The sequence below is a fragment of the Balaenoptera acutorostrata genome, chromosome 6, assembly GCF_949987535.1.
Source record: "Balaenoptera acutorostrata chromosome 6, mBalAcu1.1, whole genome shotgun sequence".
NCBI classification, from domain to species: domain Eukaryota; kingdom Metazoa; phylum Chordata; class Mammalia; order Artiodactyla; family Balaenopteridae; genus Balaenoptera; species Balaenoptera acutorostrata.
This window is the reverse complement of record NC_080069.1, coordinates 82648223-82664517: the sequence shown is the minus strand read 5'-3', so window position 1 is coordinate 82664517 and position 16295 is coordinate 82648223. Positions and strand designations below refer to the sequence as shown.

At 45.5% G+C, this 16295-nt stretch overlaps 1 protein-coding gene across 1 annotated transcript in view; it reads left to right on the top strand.

Moving 5' to 3' along the window:
* The first annotated feature begins 3845 nt into the window (after positions 1-3845).
* Positions 3846-16295, top strand: part of GNA14 (G protein subunit alpha 14) — a 197358-nt gene continuing 184908 nt past the window's right edge. The window contains exon 1 of the mRNA XM_007182296.2: positions 3846-4973. Coding sequence (XP_007182358.2) covers positions 4850-4973 — 124 coding nt within the window. The 5' untranslated portion in view covers positions 3846-4849. The remainder of the gene's footprint in view (positions 4974-16295) is intronic.

Sequence of the window (16295 nt, the reverse complement as noted above, 5' to 3'; positions counted from 1 at the left end):
ATGACTTGTCTGCTTAAGAGTCGATATTTATGTATACAACTGAAACAAAAGTTTCATGAAACAATAATACATGTTGCATACTTTGTTATTTCCTATTGATATTCTGTTCTTTTTCTTAAAAAAAGAATGCTGGTCACAACCTAAGAATGGGTCACATGTGCAATTTGAAAAGCAGCATAGGTGTATTATTAGTGCTATTTTAGCCTTGTATATTTCTTTAAGGTCATGTTTTTATTCTGTTACTTGTTAAAATTCTAAGATGCTACATTTGTCAAAGAGAATAGCAATTTTCCAGCCCTCTATGTGCACATTTCCTTGGAATTTCCTTAGAAACAGGGCACTCTTTCCCTCTAAGGGGGCAAACTGGGGACAGAGTCCTTCCTAAATCATACATTGATTGGCTGTGGACTTGCTTGTTGTTGTTGTTGTTGTTTTTACTGTCTTCCACCATAAGAACTTTCCGTTCTCTATTCTAGTCTCTTCTTTCTCTTATCTCAGGCTAATTCGTTTTGGTTTCAATGTTATTCAGTCAACGAAATGTTATTAATTTAGAAATACCAGGATGAACAAGAAAAAACTCTCTACTTGTGAGTAACTAATGGATTAGGAGAAGAAACAAACAGGTATAATAGAGTGAGATGTTGAAGAGAGGAACATAGGACGTGCTCAGGCAGCAGAGAAAGATGGGTCTGACTGACAAGGGGTGGAGATGGTGTCTCAGAAGAGATGTGTTTGGGAAAGAAAGTACCTAATTTTGTCTGGGGTGAGAGAGAGCATTCCTGGAAGAGGGAACGCATGAAGCAAGACATAGAGGTGTGGAGAACATGGAGTTACATTTGTCTGAGGTTCCAGGAGAATGATGGGAGATGAGGCTCAGCTGAAGGGCCCCTGTGTGCATCTGAAGGCTGTGGGGAACCAACCAGGTGATTCTGTGCTCCACTGTCTGCTCTCCGGGAGGAAGCAAGGAGGGCTGACTTCAGATTTCAGGGTCATAGTCTTACTTCTTTCTACTAGACTATAGCCTACCTAAAATCTGGAATGTCTCAGTATCTGAATTCCCAGAGCCTGGTAATGGGCTTGGCATGGACTCAATGGACATTCAGACAATTAGTTCACCTTTGCAGCCCAGCACTTGGCAGGTATCTGAAAAGTCATGTTCAGCCTGTGCTCTGATCTTCAAGAGGAATGAAATGGAATTGCAGCACTTCGGGAATAACCCAAGAAAACAAATATTCTTTTTTACTGAGACTTCTTTTCAAAACTACCCCTTCCTGGAAAGATGTGGTAACAGAGCAGGACCCTATGAGGCCTTTCCAGAGTAGACACCCACTCATGTCCTCCACCTGCCTTTTGCCTGTAGAAAAACTTTAGTCAAAGAATAAATTTAATCAGAGAAGTGAGAAAATGCAGAAAGAAAGGAAAACAGTCAAGCAAGACCAAATAATAATATTTTAGCCATTAAACAAAGTCAAGGTCCTTTAGTTCTTCCTCAAGGACTATAGATAATATTGAGCCATGTGCTTTGAGCTGTCTGGGAGATACCAAAAGCCCACCAGGTGGAAGAAGTTAACTGTATGCTGCCCACAAGCACATGGACCCCCAGACCAGTTGGAACCAGAAGGTTGATGATGCTGACTCCCAATTACCTCACCACCAGCCAATCAGAAGAATGTCCACGAGATGATCGTGCCCTTTTACTTGAACAGTGTGAGACTCCTCACTACCCCCTCCAGGATGGGACATAGAGCCTTGAAACACTACCCCCCTGTGGCCCCCTTTGCCTGGCAAAACAATAAAGCTATTTCTTTCTGCTTCGCCCAGAACTCTGTCTCTGAGATTTAATCAGGCACCAATGTACAAGAAGCCAAATTTTGGTAACAATGTTGCAAATGAATCAATAACTTAAAATTATTCCCATCCCTTCCCCAGATCCTAAAGATAAGGAAAACAGAGATGTGAATTAAAAAAATAGAAGTATAAAAATAATTGACTTGCCATATCCTAGTTTTACAATCCTCTCTAGCTACCACTCGTCAATAACAACTTCTGGTTTATGATTATTTTTATACTATCTTATAAGTGTGAAAATCAGCAAAGAAATAATTGATGTTAGAGTTGGGAGATCCCTGTGAGTTTATTCTGGTTCTTCCCCTTTCATTTTACAGCTGAGGAAAATAGGGCCTAGATTATTTTATGCAAGCTGCCCCCAATAATTTTATATCAGAGAATTAAAATCAACCAAAAAGCTAGGACTCAGAGCAACTTACCTTGTTGGTATATGTTCTTTTAGTCCCTTAAAAATGCATATGTGTGTTCCCATAATAAAATTTGTATCATACTGTTTATATTTTTGTATCTTGACTTTTACACTCCATATGTTTTGAGGTTTTCCCCCCAAATCTTTGTTATTCACATGTTTGTTACATATTCACATATTTAATGACTATATAATATCTCATTGTATGCATAATACGATAATTTATTTGAACTATTCACCTTTGTTGGGCATTTAGATAGTTTTGAGTTGTTATTAGAAATAAAAACTTTGGCCTCTCCGATTATTTCTTAAGGGTCTCCCCTCAAGAATTACTAGTTTGGTCAAAGGGGATGGACATGTTTAAGGCTTCTGATACACACTGCCAAGTTCACCAGCCCAGGAAAGTTTTGCAGATTTGCCATAAACAATACGCTTCATATCTTTCTTGCAATCTTAGCAACTTTAGACCTAACAGGAGAGTTATTCCAGTTAACTTGGGAGTTCAAATTTGCCCTAATTTTAATCATTTAAAAACTACTAATAATTATGATGCAATTATTCATTTGAGAAGCTAAGAGGTCTTATTCTCAAATTGTAAATGAATCTGTAAGAGCTAAGAGAGAAATGTGTGACTAAATGGCTAATATCATGTCCAGAAGCTTTCCTGTAGGGGTCACTGTTACTGTCAATTTATGCCTGCAAGGAAACTAAAATGATTATGCATTTAAAAATGTATGCACATGCATTTTTAATGCCTGATTCCTCTACATTCCCTAAACTGTAAAATAAATAATAAGACCTTGCAGCCAGATAGCATCCTAATGCCAAGTTCTTTATATAATGACATATACCACTCTCTCCACTCAATATTCTCCTCAGTTTGAATTGATTAAATATATGCTACTCCTAAGAAAGGCACTTAGGCTTGCTATTAATAGAGGAAGCATTAGCTAATTGCCTAACGCCATAAAGTGTTTACATGGCACATGCTGACTTAAAAAGAAGGAAAAAAAAAAAAACATTCACTGCTGTGGACGACGGGATCCCCTCCCTGCACCTTCACTTTTCTGCATTTCCCGCGAAACTCTTTGCCCTCTGCCTCAAAAGGTACACAAGACAAAATCAGATGTTGTTAATACGCATTCTGTTGTGCCATTTGAGTACAAAGAGGTGCTTTTTAATTTTTAAGTTTTTATGAATGCAGCTCAAACGTGATCCCCACGTTCCAGGAGCCAGGCCAATGTGGCTGTGCGGACACAGCTTTGCAAGGCGGCTACCAGGCTTCAGGGCTGGGGCAGGGACCATGCCAGGGGCTGTTGGAAACGGGTCAGCCCTCTTTACAAAGCAGGAGTCTTTCCCATCGTAAAATGCAAAGTAGCCAGCCGTTTTCCATTCCTCACATCCTCAACCCTCCTCGTCCGGCGAGTTACGAAGGGGCCGGGAGGATATTTACCCTCCGCTCTCGCACTTCTCTTATTTAACTAAACCCAGGGGCAGCTGCTTCTGAATGCGGCGCCAGCCGGCTCAGGCCCAGCCCCACCTTGCAGGCAGACTGCCGAGCTGACTAAGGGCTTTGGCCGAGCCGGCGCTGGGCTGGGGCGTCCGGGAAGCGGAAGGAGCCCGTCTAGGAAACCGCGGTGTGCGTGGTGCTGAGGCTGGCGCGAGAGGCTCAATTTCAGGCGGCAGAGCTCAACTTCGCCGCCCGCGGGCTGCGTCGCGCTGCGGACGCTGGGCTCCGCTCCTTTCGCAGCTGGGAGGAGTTGAGGCTGCGAGTTGGCGAACTTCACTCACCTGTCGGAACCTGAATCCGGACAGGGAGCTGGGCCTGGCGGCCACTCCGCCCATCGCCTTCCCCGCGCCGGGACGCCACGGCCAGGCAGAAAGGTGTGGGGGCCGCTCCCCGAAACTCGAGACGCCTGGGCTCCGCGCCCCAGCTCCCTGCTCACCTCTTTCGCCCCCAGGCGCCCTCGGCTTGGCGTGCCCCGAAGGCCAGCTCGGGCAGACGCCAGGGCTGCGGATTCGAGAAGCTCCGCCTCCTTCTGCCACTTAGAGCCACGGGGGCCCCCAGGAACTTTTCCGTTCGGTCTTAGGAGGCGATCACTGCCGAGGTTTTCAGAACTTTGTAGGAAAGGGCCAGCCAAGGACCTCTGCCTCCAACCCACGCCTTGCCTGCCACCTGCCTGGGACACCCCCAGGCCGGGAGATCCCGCTCCCCACCATCCCCGGCAGCGACGCCCCAACTTTTCACGAGCGGTCTGCGCTCCCTGACTGTCACGCTCCTGTGCCAAGGGGCGCGCTGATCTTCCGGGGGCCGGCAACGCTCTGTCCCTCGGCTCGCCCTCCTCCTCCCCCGAGCGAGCTTGGGGCTGGGTGAGCCCAGATCTGCGGTGCACTTGAGCGTTCCCAGAGCTCCGAATTCGCTCCCGCCCCGGAGCCGACCCTTCGAGGAGGGATTGAGCCCTAGTGGTCCCGGCCTTTTACTCCGAAACTCGAGTCGCCCCCCCACCCCCCGTCTTTTCCCTCCGACCTCGGGTGCCGTCGCGGACCGGCCGGGAGAGCGGCCGGCGTAGCCCGTCGGGGGCTGCGCGCACCATGGCCGGCTGCTGCTGCCTGTCCGCGGAGGAGAAGGAGTCGCAGCGCATCAGCGCCGAGATCGAGCGGCAGCTTCGCCGGGACAAGAAGGACGCGCGCCGCGAGCTCAAGCTGCTGTTGCTGGGTGAGTGGCTGCGTCTCCCAGACTCCTGGGCGCCGAGCGTTTCCCTCCCGGCCGCTTCTCTCGAGTGGGACCCGCCTGGAGGACCTGGAGCCGAGCGGGGTGCAGCGCAGCTTCCTCCGCCTCCCCGGGGCCTCGCGGAGGGCAGCAAGTTGGGCCTTTAGGCCCGTCCTTCGCACCTCCAGCTGGGCGGCGTTCGAAGGCACCCCCTTTCTTACCCCCAAACAGGGCTGAGATGTAACATTCGACCCCCGTCTGCTTTCCCCGTTGTGGCCTGCCTCTCTCTCTAAAGCCTCATCCACCCCGCCCCTCAGTCCCCAGCGCCGTACAGCCTCTGCAGAACCGTATCTTGGATGTTGGGGGTCGGTGGTGGGGAGCTGCTTGATCCCCATCTTGGGTTCAACGCTAGCTCTGCCCCCTGCGCTCTCAGGTCTAAACAAGCACGGGGGACCGAGAGCTGACGAAGTGTGGAACTGCGCTAAGTCCTTGTGGGCGTCACCGCGCAGTGATGCGAGCAGGTGATTTCTCCGTTTTAGAGAATTAAAAACGGAGGACGGAAAGTTGGCGAACTTGCCCTGACTGAGAAAAGGCACAGCAGATACCGGGTCGGTCGTCGGGGTGAAGCCCAAGCCTTAACCACTGTCCCGCCTGCCTCCCGGGGGTCCCTTTGGGGAGGCCTGTTTGCCGAAGGCCCACACCTCCCTAGCTCAGATCCACTCAGCTGTGTGCTCGTATGCTTGTTCCTAGCGTTGGGACTCCGCTGCCCCAGCCGCGCTGGCTAGTTCTTCGTCGGGTCATTTTGGCCTCCGCACAGGCCTAGGTGGGACGCCCACTTTCAAAAACGGAAAGAGAATGTTAAGGTTTGCCCCAAATATGCCGTAGGGCAGGATCCCTTCTCTTCTGACGTTATAGAACCCTGTTCAGTCCATTTGCTGTTTGAGGAATATTTACCTTTTCCTTCTTTCAGACCAGGGTAGCAGCTATCATATCTTTCTGGAGAGTTGCAAATATTTCAACTTTTTCTTTCATCTCTTCCAGACAGGAATCCTCTCTTATACCAGTTTATTCATCTTTAATATAAGGAGTCACCCTCCCAGAAAGCTTCAAAGAAAGAAAAGTCCATTTAGCTAGAAGAAAATAGAGAAGGCTTTTTGTCAGTATTGCCTTCAGACCTGGGCAAGGGAACCCCTGTGTAATTATTCCCTGGGTTTAGGGGGGCAGGGTCTGCCCTTCCCCAGGCTGTGCCCCTCCCCACTGGGCTAGGTGTCTGCAGGCGGACCGGACTGCCCACCCAGAGTCCACACTGCCCACCGCACCCCAGACCCCCATTGAAATAGGGAATTCAAAGACCCCAAGCCTGCTCTGTGCAAGTAGGGGGAGCAGACCCCCTCCCTGAGGAGTGCCTAATGGGGCAGCTGTACTGGGGTTGTGGAAGAGCCTGGAAATGTGGGCTGAGGGCCTACAGGTGTGCCCAGGAGGCCTTCCTGGAGGAGAGATGGAGCGTGGGTGGGGATTCCATCCATTGGCTGGGGCTGCCCTCTCATACCTGGCCCAGAACTCTGAGGGGTCTGAGAATTGTAATTGTACCTGGCATTCCAGGTTGTTATAAAGCGGCATATGTCAATGAAGGAGGATTCTGTGACAGTCTGCTAGAGGATAGCAGTTTAAAGTAATTATGTGGGCCCTCATTGTCCTCTTGCCCAGGGCCCCCCCAGAGGTTAGGGGCGGGCCTGGCTTTAGCTGCATACTTTTTCTTTTCAAGGACAGGCTGAACCCTCTTTCATTGTGAAATACTCTGATCTGTGTCAGTGTGTGAAGTTCAGTGTCTGGAATATAACAGGAGCTTGACAAATGAAAATTAAGCAGTAAGCTGAGCCATTCTGCATTGGTGATAAGCCTGTTCCGAGTAAAATGCTTGGATTTACTCACGCTCAAACTAGGGTAGGAATGTTTGTAGGTATGTTTTCCCTGGAAGTTATACTTAATCCAAGTGATTAGAATCCTTCTTTGTACCCGCCAGGCCCTTGCCCCTCTCAGCACCGCCTGACCTTCCAGGATCCCACTTTTCATCGTGCCCAGCTGTGACTAGCACACCGTTTCACTGCTATTCACTCAGAAACTGTTAGAAAGTTTCCATACCACATGGAATTGTCTACAGTTCCAAGGATGGACTTTGAAACCTCTGGTTTCTTTTACTCTGTAAGGGAGCAGGTCACACTTGCATTTCTTAAGATAGAGGAGGAGGAGGCAACGCCAAAGATAAAGGAATCAGGGAATGCTGATTTGTCTAAAGTCATGCAGTTTGAGTGAGGAAAAAAAAATCACCTGAGCCTCTATAATGGGTGCATTAATTAGATGATCTGCTGCCTGGATACCACAGGTGAAAACTCTGTTTTGCAAATGGGAATTGAGGATCCTGTGTGGAGCATGGAATGACCTGAAAGGCCACCAACTCTTTGACAAGGAAGCATGCTGTTGCAACTAAATGATTTGAGGATGTTTCCAAAGTGCATTCAGTGGAGGCAGTGTCCCGTTTGTGCTTAATAAAAGCATGGGTTAGTGTCCGCCGGGAAAGATAAAAATTGCTGTCTGTTTGGGGCTGGTATTGGCAAGATGTCAGCTTGGTGCTCTCTCAGTGGAAGGAGATGGGGGGAAATAAGCTGAATTTAGTAGAAAGAAATTCCTTATCAGTTCTTCAGATAAAAGTAGGACAAAAGAGTTCTGATAAGAACCCTCATGAGCACCACTCAGTATAGGAAGAAAGTGTCTGGACAATAGCAATTAAATGGGGAGAAATGTGATCTTTTATCGGTTTTTGGTGTGGAATGAGGCTTGGGAAAGTGTTGCTTGTTAATTGGGTTGAGGGTCTCCAGCAACTCTGATGGCTTAATTTTGGATGCAGACCTCATCTTGGAACTGTCTGGAAGGAATGTGTACTGGGGAATTGGTATTTAACTTATGCTGGTATAGGGATTAAAACCTAGGTTCTTAGGCCCGACTGCCTGGGTTCAAACCCTGGCTCTACCCTTTCTTTTTTTAATTTTTAAAAAAATTTTTTTAAAAAATTATTTATTTATTTATGGCTGTGTTGGGTCTTTGTTTCTGTGCGAGGGCTTTCTCTAGTTGCGGCGAGCGGGGGCCACTCTTCATCGCGGTGCGCGGGCCTCTCACTATCGTGGCCTCTCTTGTTGCGGAGCACAGGCTCCAGACACGCAGGCTCAGCAGTTGTGGCTTACGGGCCTAGTTGCTCCGTGGCATGTGGGATCTTCCCAGACCAGGGCTCGAACCCGTGTCCCCTACATTAGCAGGCAGATTCTCAACCACTGCACCACCAGGGAAGCCCTACCCTTTCTTAATTGTGGACTAACTTCTCTCGGCTCTGTCTGGCAGTAGTAAGTGTCAGCTAGCATCACACTGTTTTTGAGCATTTTTAGCCACCAGTGAGGTGTCATTTCCATTTTAGTTGACCAGTTGTAGGTCTCTAGCACTTTGTGTAAGTTGTCCTGGTCGTGCTTTAACAAAAATGTTCTACCTTGAGTTTGCCTTACTGTTTTCTGAACCTTAAGCTGACTTTAAAATCTCTTATTCTCCTTACACTAAAAAGTTGAAAAATCTGAGTCCCCTGAAGCTTTATTGCATTGGTTATAACAAAATTCCATTTTAGAACTCACTGTCATGTTCCTGGGCTGGAAGTCTATTAGAGGGAATGGCGTAGACAGTATGGGTTTCTCGGTAGAAACTGACAGAATTTTCTTGCTTTGTGAGGAGGAGAAGGAGCGAAATGGTAAATATGCTCATGTTCCTTCCTCTTGGCTTTGTTCAGTCCAGAGTGCCAGGCACGGTACCCGATTTGCGCAGTGGTTCCTGTGTTCCGCCCCCATCGTTTTTGGAGCACTTTCTTCTGGCATAACTACATGCTCCAGGCTCACCTCGTACCACTCTTCCCAGTCCAGGAATAAGTAATTTCACTGCAGGGCCTTGATCACTTTTAGTAGAGAACTGCACCCTTTCTTCTAAGATGTTTAAGCCACTTGAAACAAAGATATCAAGTCCCCTAATTCAAATCAATCACCAGTATCTAAGCACCTGAAGAACCACATCTCTAAAGCACTGAGTCAGAGGATGAAAATTTTGAGGCTGTAATGCTGTGAGCAGATTTAAAATGGAAAAATCTACCAGTGAAGTTTGACGAAAAACAATGTAAAAAAAAAGGCTTAGCCCTCAAAGGTTTTCTTTTTCGTAAAAGCTAAAAAAAAAAAAAAAAGATGGCTTCTGGTCTGTATCACCTTTTTATTTTCTTTTTTTCTGTGATACGTGAATCACAAGAGAAAAGTGTCCTTGTTAGAAACCCCATGTGTGGGGTTGCAGGGAGGGAGATGGCTGGATTGAGAAGGCATACAGAGGGGTGTCAGCAAGTCAGTGTAGCCAAGTTATTGTGTTACTAAAGGCAGAGATTGAAATTCAGGCAAAAGAGGGACTTTATTGGAAGGATTCTTACCAGGGCATCTCATGAAATGAAAAGGATCAAATAGTAAAAAGCGGGAAAGCAAGTGCCAGGGCGTTCCTGGGGCCCTTCTCCACGGCCACCAACATGACTTGGCTTCATCCCCTTTGGAGCTCTAGAGCCCCCTGTGCCTTTCTTGTCTCTGTCCCCCATGTGGGTGAGGGTGCGCTCCTGGATCAATCAGTTTTGTCTGGGAGACACACAGCACAGACATGGCTTTGTCTGAATGCAGGTGGCCTGGGGCCCGGCTCCCTGCAAGGGCGGCAGCCACTGCTGTAAACACTGCCCAAGGAATCAGAAGCGTACCAGCCGAAATCCCAGGGCTCTGAAAGTGGAAAGCACGGCAGGACCCTCTGCAGAGCCCCGCTTTCATTACAGCAGTTGGCTGCTGGGTAAATTAATGGCTTATCACATTGGGCAGGGTTCTTGGTTGCAGACCATTTAAGCCGAAGAAGAATTTGTTGGCGGGGAAGCAGGAAGCTCATAGAATTGATAGGGATTGGAGAGCAGGCTAAGCCAAAGGGCAGGATCCAAGGTAATCTTGACATTGGGGTCAGACCAGACTGCCAAGCACACAGCCAGAGACCCGTCACCCCGAGCTGAGGGTCACTGAGGGTGCCCTGGATGCTTACCTCCACGTGAGAGCCGCAAATCATCTGTGACTGTCTCCTGCTGCTCTGTGTCACTTTTCAAAACCTCAGGCCATCTGATTGTGCCCAACTGCCAGAGAGCTGGGGGGAGAGGCAGGAAGGTGTAGTGGTGAGAGCATGCTCTCTGGAGCCAGCCTTTGTGAGTGTAAAATCTAGGCAAGAAATCGTTCCCATTGTGCTGCCAACCCCGTCTGGGCTCGGTTACAAGGTCACTGATGGAAGTAACATGCAGTTCCCAGAAGGGTATGGAGATAGGAGAGTCAACAACATGAAGTCCCCGCTGGTGCCCCTTCTCAGAGAGCAGGGACCGGATGTGTGGTCATAACTTAGAATCTTTTTTTTTTTTTTTTTAATTTATTTATTTTTGTCTGCGTTGGGTCCTCGTTGCTGCGCACGGGCTTTCTCTAGTTGTGGCGAGCGGGGACCACTCCTTGCTGCGGTGCGTGGGCTCCTCACCGCTGCGGCCTCTCCCTTTGCAGAGCATGGGCTCTAGGCGTGTGGGCCTCAGCAGTTGTGGCTCACGGGCTCAGTACTTGTGGTGCACGGGCCTAGTTGCTCCGCGGCATGTGGGATCTTCCCGGACCAGGGCTCGAACCCGTGTCCCCCGCATTGGCAGGCGGATTCTTAACCACTGCGCCACCAGGGAAGTCCCATAACTTAGAATCTTGAAGGGAACAGCACGTTAAGGCCCTGGAGACCTGAGTGGTTTGTTTTGTTTTGTTTTTGTTTTGGTGGACGTAGCCCCTGAGTAGTGGGTATATGACCATGAGCAAGACATTCCCTTTTGAACCCCAGGATCCTCACCTGTAAAATGAAAGGCTTGGATCAGGTGACCTCTGAGGTCTTTTCCATTCTGTCATCAGCTGGTTTATACCAGTGGTTCTCAAAGTGTGTTCCCAGGACCAGCAGTGGCAGCCCGGGGAACTTGTTGGAAATACAGAGTCTCAGTCCCCGTCGTGTCCTTCTGAACCAAATTCTGGAGTGGGGCCCGCAGGCTGTATGTTAATAAGGCTTCCAGGTGACCCTGATATACATAAGTTGGAGAACCTGTTTTATAGCATTAGCCTGCAGCTCAGGACTGGCCAGCCTCTGCTTGCTGCCCTAGGCTCTAAGGCAGATATCCTTCTCTTAACAGCAGATATCTAGGAGGCCCCTGGGATCAACCTGCCTAGCGGATGCTCTATTTCTTGAAGTTGAAGCCGTCTTTCCCTCTCCAACTTGATGAAGGGTCTTCAGAGTGTGAGCTGGGTAATCTGTAGCGATTGTTTAGCCTTTGTCCTCAGGTGCCGGGTTGCTGGGCAAAGAGGAAGAGCAGGCATGCATGCATGTATGTCTTACCTTGGCAGGAGTCCTTACAAAAGCAACAGTGTGTGCATTTGCGTGGACCCTTGCACTTTGATGTACAACTCCAAAAGTTGCGCTCCTATAAATTGCGATGGTTTTATGGCCAATAACCATTAAGTAGTTACCTTTCCATTCTGGACTAAGTGGGGCGGAGGAAACATATTTTAGCGTGAGCCACCATGTATCAGTTTGCTCTTTGAAAGTTCACCCTCTATGGAACATTGGCTGGTATTTCCATCCAAAGGGTAATATTCCTGGTTCTCAAGTTTTGTTTTCTTTCCTACGTAACTGATACATTCTCATGTTTTGTACTTTTTTAATGAATGAGAGGAAAAGAGAACATTTATCTATATTATTTTGTCTGAAAGGCATCTTTTGTATGGTCAGTCAGTTGTCAGTGACCCACAGATGGATTAACTCTGCCACTGCTGTCTTGAACCTGCCATGAATAGCACCTTCATTTTGAGTAACTCATCCCCAGGATGTTTTTCTGTTGCTCAGCTACTATGTAATTGGGAAATATAAGCTAATTGTATTACTAAACAAAAGGAGATAAGTGAAGGTGATAAATCATTTGCAGAATCATCATCTAATGTACCTAGCAGTCTAAATCCTATTTGTCCAAGTCAATGCCACTCAAAAAGTAGTTGTGGGTCCCGGGCCAGTGTGCATGTAAGACAAGTACAGAAATCAAGAATAAGCATCTAGAAACTTTTATAGCAATTTAACATTGCTGTGGCATCAGAGGGTATTTTTATTGTATTTCATTGATGTAACTAACAGTCTGCAACTGAATGGGAAAATTTAAAAACTGGTCCCTTACCACAGAGTTTGAGAAACACAAGTGCAAACTTTTATGGATGGGGTAGAAAAGGTCCAGAGGACTGGAGAGACTCAGCAGATGTCACAGGGCTTGTAGGCCGTAGCTAACTGACAGTAAGCCATAGTGAGGAGTCCAGTCTCTTAGTTGCCAGCCCATTCTTTCATTAAGTCACCGAGTCTTCATATTGAATTTCATTTCTAAGGCAACATCCATTCTAAGATATGCCAGTGATTTGAAAACAGATTTTCATTTACTACACTGTAGGAAATATACACATCAATGCAAAGGCATCTTGACGTTGAGAATGTTAATTTGTGTGGCAATAAATCTTGAAATCAAGGATATAAGGTTATGTTTTTCTCCTCTTTTCCCTCTAATAGTACACACTTAAAACAAAGCAAAACTGTCCCAATTATTGACAAAGAATTCAATTTCGTAAAACTGATTAAGTGCTGAAATTAGATTGGAAAAGAAGCCTCTGTTATACTGCCATCAGCCCACTGAGTTCAAGTAATCTTATTCTGTGAAACTCTAAAAAGAGTTGCTTCCTAGATTAGTGGGCCTTTTATATATAAAGAAGTTTAAGAAGAAAATTAGAGCAACAAAATGTTGTGAGAGCACCGATATATGCTGTTTGCTCCAGTGTCTGAATAATTTTGGATGGGCCACATCCAGGCAATTGGTTGAGTCTAGGAAGAGTTTCACATGAGACCTTGAACTCTATGGCGGCTTTGTTCACCACTGAACCCACAATGTTGAGCACAGAGCCTAGCTTAAACACTGGTTGAATAAATATGTGTTTCTCTGTCTCTATAGTGGTTTCCATGAAATACCAGATGAGTAGTGTGAATTTCTTACAGGAGCTGGACGTCTCTATTGTTTGGGGCACTGCAGGAACATTCATGGAAGGAAGACAAACCTGGTTTGGGCCTTGAAGAAAGGCAAATTAGAAAATTCCAGAATTGGTTTGTTTTTTACGTGTATAAGATCTGGGCTAATTACTCATTTTGAATGTGCTTATACCTGGATTAGTGGTGTCAGAATAAGAAAATTGAGCTTGGATCCTAGAAGTGAAATGGTATTTGGAAAAATATATTCTTTGTACTTCTTTCCTAGTAATGGTACTTGATAAGATTTTGATATGTAAACAGAACTATAGTTGAGACATTTGCTAATTGTTCTTCGCTATTGCTTTATTCTGAAATAATTTGAAAAAAAATCATAGTTCATCTCGGTCTTTATGTAATTTTTGTAAACATCTAGTAGTTCTGTCTGTATTTAAGAGTTAGACTTCATGATTTTGGAGACCCATCTCACACTTAATTTTACGAATATGAAATTTGGAAGCTCTAAAAGAATCAGTCATTACAATGACTTAAATCCTCTGAAGCTTAAGACCTAGTTTGATGTGTTAAGAGCCACACCATAACCTGAGCAAATTTCATAGGAAAATGACCTCTTTCTGTGCAGCTGGCAGAAGTAAGCATCTGATATTGCGCTAAGTGGGGATATTTGAAGTGGCAAGACATTATGTGCTTCACATGTAAATATGTTGTGTTTGTTGATATAAATCTTTGTAATTGGTATTATTTGAAACAGTGGTCTTAAGATTTTGTAATTTTGAGTTTGTTTTTAAAAATTTGGGAAAGTAAACAAAATGGGACTATCCATTTGAAAAATTTACCAAGTGAGAATGTTAAAAATATTTTAGTATATTCCTCTAAAAAGCAATTTAAAAGGTGATATTAGACACATTTAACAACTCCTTTCTTAACATGTCCAAAATGGAACACATTGAACCAACTTGAAGGGTCTTCACTTTACCTCTCCCTGATTCATGCGTTTCCACCTATCTTTCTTATCTCAACAAATGGTACCCCTGACCACCCGGGTGCTCAAACCAGAATCCAGAGAGTCTTTCTTGATCTTTCTTCTACTACACCTAACACTAGAAATGTAATAATAATAATAAAACATTAACATGTGTACATCCCATCATCATTCTGGGCACTTGAAATGAATGATCTCATTTATTTCTCTCTGTGCTTGGAGGTGCAGTGACTATTGTCCTCCCCATTCTACAGATGAGGAAACTGAGGCTCCAAAGCAAGGTTCACCAGCCAGGGTAGAACCAGGGTTCGAACCCAGAGAGTCTGACTCCAGAGCCCTGGTTCTGAATCATGGTCCTGTTTCTGTCTCCCAGAACCAACATCTCACCCAAATCTACTACAAGAAGCCAAATCTCCACTGTGCCCGCTTCTTGCCATTGTATTTACCCCAACTCTTGTCTGGATTACTTCATCCTCTACTGCTCCCTAGCCCTGAGTCCGTTCTCCACACCGCAGCCAGAGTGACCTTTTAAAAATGTAAATTGGATTCTTGTTTTCCTGCTCAAAACCTTTCTATGTCTTCCCATTGTCTTTGGATGCAAATCTAAAATCTATGTGCGGCCCGTGAGACCTTCTACCCATCCCCTGCCACCCCTCTGCCATTATTCCCTGTGATCACTCACTTCTGGCCGTAGAGCCTCCTTTTAGGACCTTTGGTGGGCCAGATGCTTCCTTTTTAGATGTCTGCACATGCCAATCATCTGCCTTCAACATGAGTCCTTACTAGTCTTCTAGCTAACTGCTACTCATTTTCAGAAGGCATCTTAAATATCCCTTCCTCCTGGAAGCCTTCACTGACTCCCTGATCCAAAATAAGTCCCCCCAGAATATCCTCCCATAGCCTATTCTATATTTCTTTTCTAAAATAGTAGTCATCATGGTTTGAAACTCTATTTCTAATATGGTACTCTTCATCTTCCCCGCTAGACTCTATATCTGCCGAGTGTAGGGATTATTAGAACCAGTGAGTCCTCAAGATCTTATATAGTGCCTGCTTCTTCCAGAAACATTTGCTGAATGAAAAAATGTATTGCCATTTAGTATCAATATAATTGCATAAATGAAAGGATATTTTAACTTCAAATAGTGGAAAGGGCTTATTCTTAATAGACGATACTTTAAATTGGATAAATATACATTTATGACTCACTATTTGTTCATATTAAACTTTCACTTTTGGACTAATGAAAACTTCGTTACATACTGACACTGGATTGTGGGCTGATGTTCTGGAACCAAGGATTTATTGCATGCGTCTTATTTGTTTCCTAAGTTTTCATATTTTCTTAGGCACAAAAGTGAATACCCTGAATATTTAAAAAAAAATTTTAACTTAAAGAGTGGCATATTTGTAGCAAAGACTGCTAGCAGTCTCCTGAATATCTTCTTTCTTCCTTCTGTAATAAGGTAATATCTTGACACGTGACCCGGAGGTAAAGACTATATTTCTCAGTTTGCCTGCTGCTAGGTGTGTGGTCATTTGACTAAGTTTATAGCCCGTGGGATGTAAACTGTAGTCATATAAGCGATTTCTGAGTTGTGACCTTAAAAGGAAAGGGGCCTCCTTCCCTTCTAGAGAAGAATGCTGATTTGGTGGTAGCAGTTAGAGCAACCATCTTTTCCCCATGAGATGGAAGTTGGGTGTTGAGGATGAAAAAGCAACAAGGTAGAAAAGGCCTGTATCCCTGATACTATGAAGCTGCCATACTAGCCCTGAGCTAGGAATGATGGGGGGACCCTTTTTCAATAGCAGCTAAACTGGTTTCCTAGCTAATAAAATATTATACATTCTGTTTTGCACTCAGCTTTTTAACTCCCAATATATCTGGGGGTTCTTTCCCAATCATATGGATTTGCATCCAAACGCAGAAAAGTCAGAATGTAATATGTTTGGGGGAGGGGTGTCTAATATCCAACATGATGAGGATCTTGGCTGGTTGGAAGTCAATACCATATCCGGGTCTCTCATTCTCCGGACATTCTAGTGATATATGACATACTTGTATTTTCTGCAGTTGACTTTTCAGATATTTGATAGGGGCTTTTTTTTGCGAGCAAATAAACATTTGAAGCTGCCTGTTTCACTTGATATTGAGTTTGTCAAGGTTGAGAAAT